This window comes from Apis dorsata, unplaced genomic scaffold (assembly GCF_000469605.1).
Source record: "Apis dorsata unplaced genomic scaffold, Apis dorsata 1.3 scaffold_231, whole genome shotgun sequence".
In the NCBI taxonomy this organism is placed as follows: domain Eukaryota; kingdom Metazoa; phylum Arthropoda; class Insecta; order Hymenoptera; family Apidae; genus Apis; species Apis dorsata.
Genome location: NW_006263513.1, coordinates 211,383 through 213,648, shown reverse-complemented (window position 1 = coordinate 213,648; position 2,266 = coordinate 211,383). Strand labels below are relative to the sequence as shown.

Here is a 2,266-nt window from a genome sequence, read left to right as displayed (position 1 = left end):
TATATATATATATATATATATAATAATTTATATAAAATATATATTTCCAATACACACCTAACTTTAAGATTATTTTTTGTAAGACCTTCATCTATAATTGCTTGAACTTGTTCTGGATTAATGCGTGGTAAAAGCGGCTGATGTATTCTAGCAAATGCTCCTTCAGGTGGCTTTAAAATTTTTTGTACATATGGTTGAGGATTTGGATTTTCATTTGTGTATAATTGTTGTGCTAATTCTTGAATATGTGTTAAAACAAGCCCTAATATCGAAATGATACTTATTGTATATAAATATTTTATTTAACTTATAATAATTATGTATTATTTAATATATTTATTTATTAATTACATATAATTATTACTTACTATGATCTTGTGCTTCTTGCTTTAATTGATCGCTTAAATTATTATATAATTCATCCCATACATCACAAGGCCTCCATGGTGGTCCCCTTTCTGCAATAAAGGAAGTAAAAAACATGCAATCTAAAACTCTAGTTGTAAAATCACAATCGGTCAAGCCACGTTCTCCTAAGAAAGCTGCCTAAAAATAAAAAATACAATTTATATATTTCTCTTTTATTTTTGTATATTACAAAATTGTATAATAATTAAAATCAAATAATAATTAAAAACCTTATGAAATGTTATGACTGGCTTTGGATGAATTCTTATTAATGTTAAACAACTTCTATATCCTTGTAATAATTGTGCAAATGTTCTCATAAAAACTGCTCGTAATTCTTTATCCAGCATAGGAGAATGAGGAGCTCTTGTTGCAAGTGGTGGAAAAGCATAATCTGCGCAACTTAATTCTGGTTGTAATACTAAAGATAATGCATCTTGTGTTTGTGAGAGAAGTGGTTCTGGAAGTAATGAAAGTGAAACTCCATCTGGAACCATAATAGAACCTCCATCCAAATCAGCAACTATTACATCCATCTATAAAAAGATATATTACTTAATAAAATATATAATTTATATTATAATATATATCATAATATATATATGATAATATATATTATAATAAAAAATAATATTGTACAAAGCTTTACTAAATATCTTACAAGTTCTGTAACTTCATGTTTTAGTGAACTATGTACACCCATAATAAATGGAGTAGGTGTACTGAGTACTTCAACTAAAGCTGCTGGTAAAAGAGGAATGTAAACATGTGTGTATCTAAATGGATACATTAATGCAGTAAGAGCACGACATCCTTCAGTCAACCGTGAATAACTTGCAGAATGAAAAAGTATTTTATGTTCTGTCATAACAGCACAAAATAATACTAATACGTTACGGATTCCTAAAATGCAAATGTAATTTAATAAAAATATATGAAAATATATTTATAATAATTAATATATTTATAATAATAGTTATTTTTTACCTAGTTGTTGAAATAAAAGATTAACGCTACTGTGTGTTATTGGAAGAGAAGGACTAATTGGAGGCTGAAGTGCTTGACGATCACCTGCACCAATACTAAATCTTACTTGTGGTCCACCAGCAGGTGGTACTTGTATACAACCTAATATGTTTCCTACTAGAGTTTCTAATGGTATTCCAAGATTTTCTACATACACAGTATATATAATACCAAGGCAATTCTAAAATGTTAATATAAAAATAAAATTTGTATTTTTAAAATTAATTATAATTTTAACATAAATATACATACTCTGAAAGTTTCAATATAATCAAGTCTGGAAACCAGCACCAGACATTTAGGTGCATACATAATGCTGTGATGTGCAATTGTAGGTATTGTTCTAACTAAAGAACGACTATCACCATCTACAGGATCTTCTTCTTCATCTACAGGTTTACTTGGCAAAATAGATATTGTTTCATTGAAACACATACAAGCACAATAATGACGATTTGCATCAATGTCAGTTAAAATAGATACAAAAAATCGTGGTTCTTGTCTTTCTGTAGATAAAGCCCATCCTTGTGGTTGACAAAACTGTAAAATAAAATTCATTACAAAAAAAATTATAAATAAAACATGAAAATATGATAAAAAAATCTTACCCATTCTATGCCTTCTATAAATGGTGTATCTGGCCAATCTTTTTCTGGAAATCTTTGTAAAATAATTCCATTACTTATACCACCTCCTATAAAAATAAATAATATATATATATATATTAAACTTTTATTACTATATTTTTACTATATTATAACTTTTATACTATTTCAATAAATTATATTTCTTTATAATAAAAATTTTCTTAAATAAAATTATATGATATAAA

At 26.5% G+C, this 2,266-nt stretch overlaps 1 protein-coding gene across 2 annotated transcripts in view; it reads right to left on the bottom strand.

Moving 5' to 3' along the window:
* LOC102671362 (myotubularin-related protein 13) overlaps positions 1-2,266 on the bottom strand; it is a 10,330-nt gene that overhangs the window by 6,699 nt on the left and 1,365 nt on the right. For both annotated transcript variants that reach the window (XM_006615683.2, XM_031510500.1), the window contains 7 exons: positions 2,043-2,128; positions 1,687-1,974; positions 1,396-1,615; positions 1,070-1,311; positions 639-944; positions 369-546; positions 58-262 (listed from right to left, as the gene is read on the bottom strand). In XM_006615683.2, the coding sequence (XP_006615746.1) occupies positions 58-262; positions 369-546; positions 639-944; positions 1,070-1,311; positions 1,396-1,615; positions 1,687-1,974; positions 2,043-2,128 (1,525 nt within the window). The remainder of the gene's footprint in view (positions 1-57; positions 263-368; positions 547-638; positions 945-1,069; positions 1,312-1,395; positions 1,616-1,686; positions 1,975-2,042; positions 2,129-2,266) is intronic.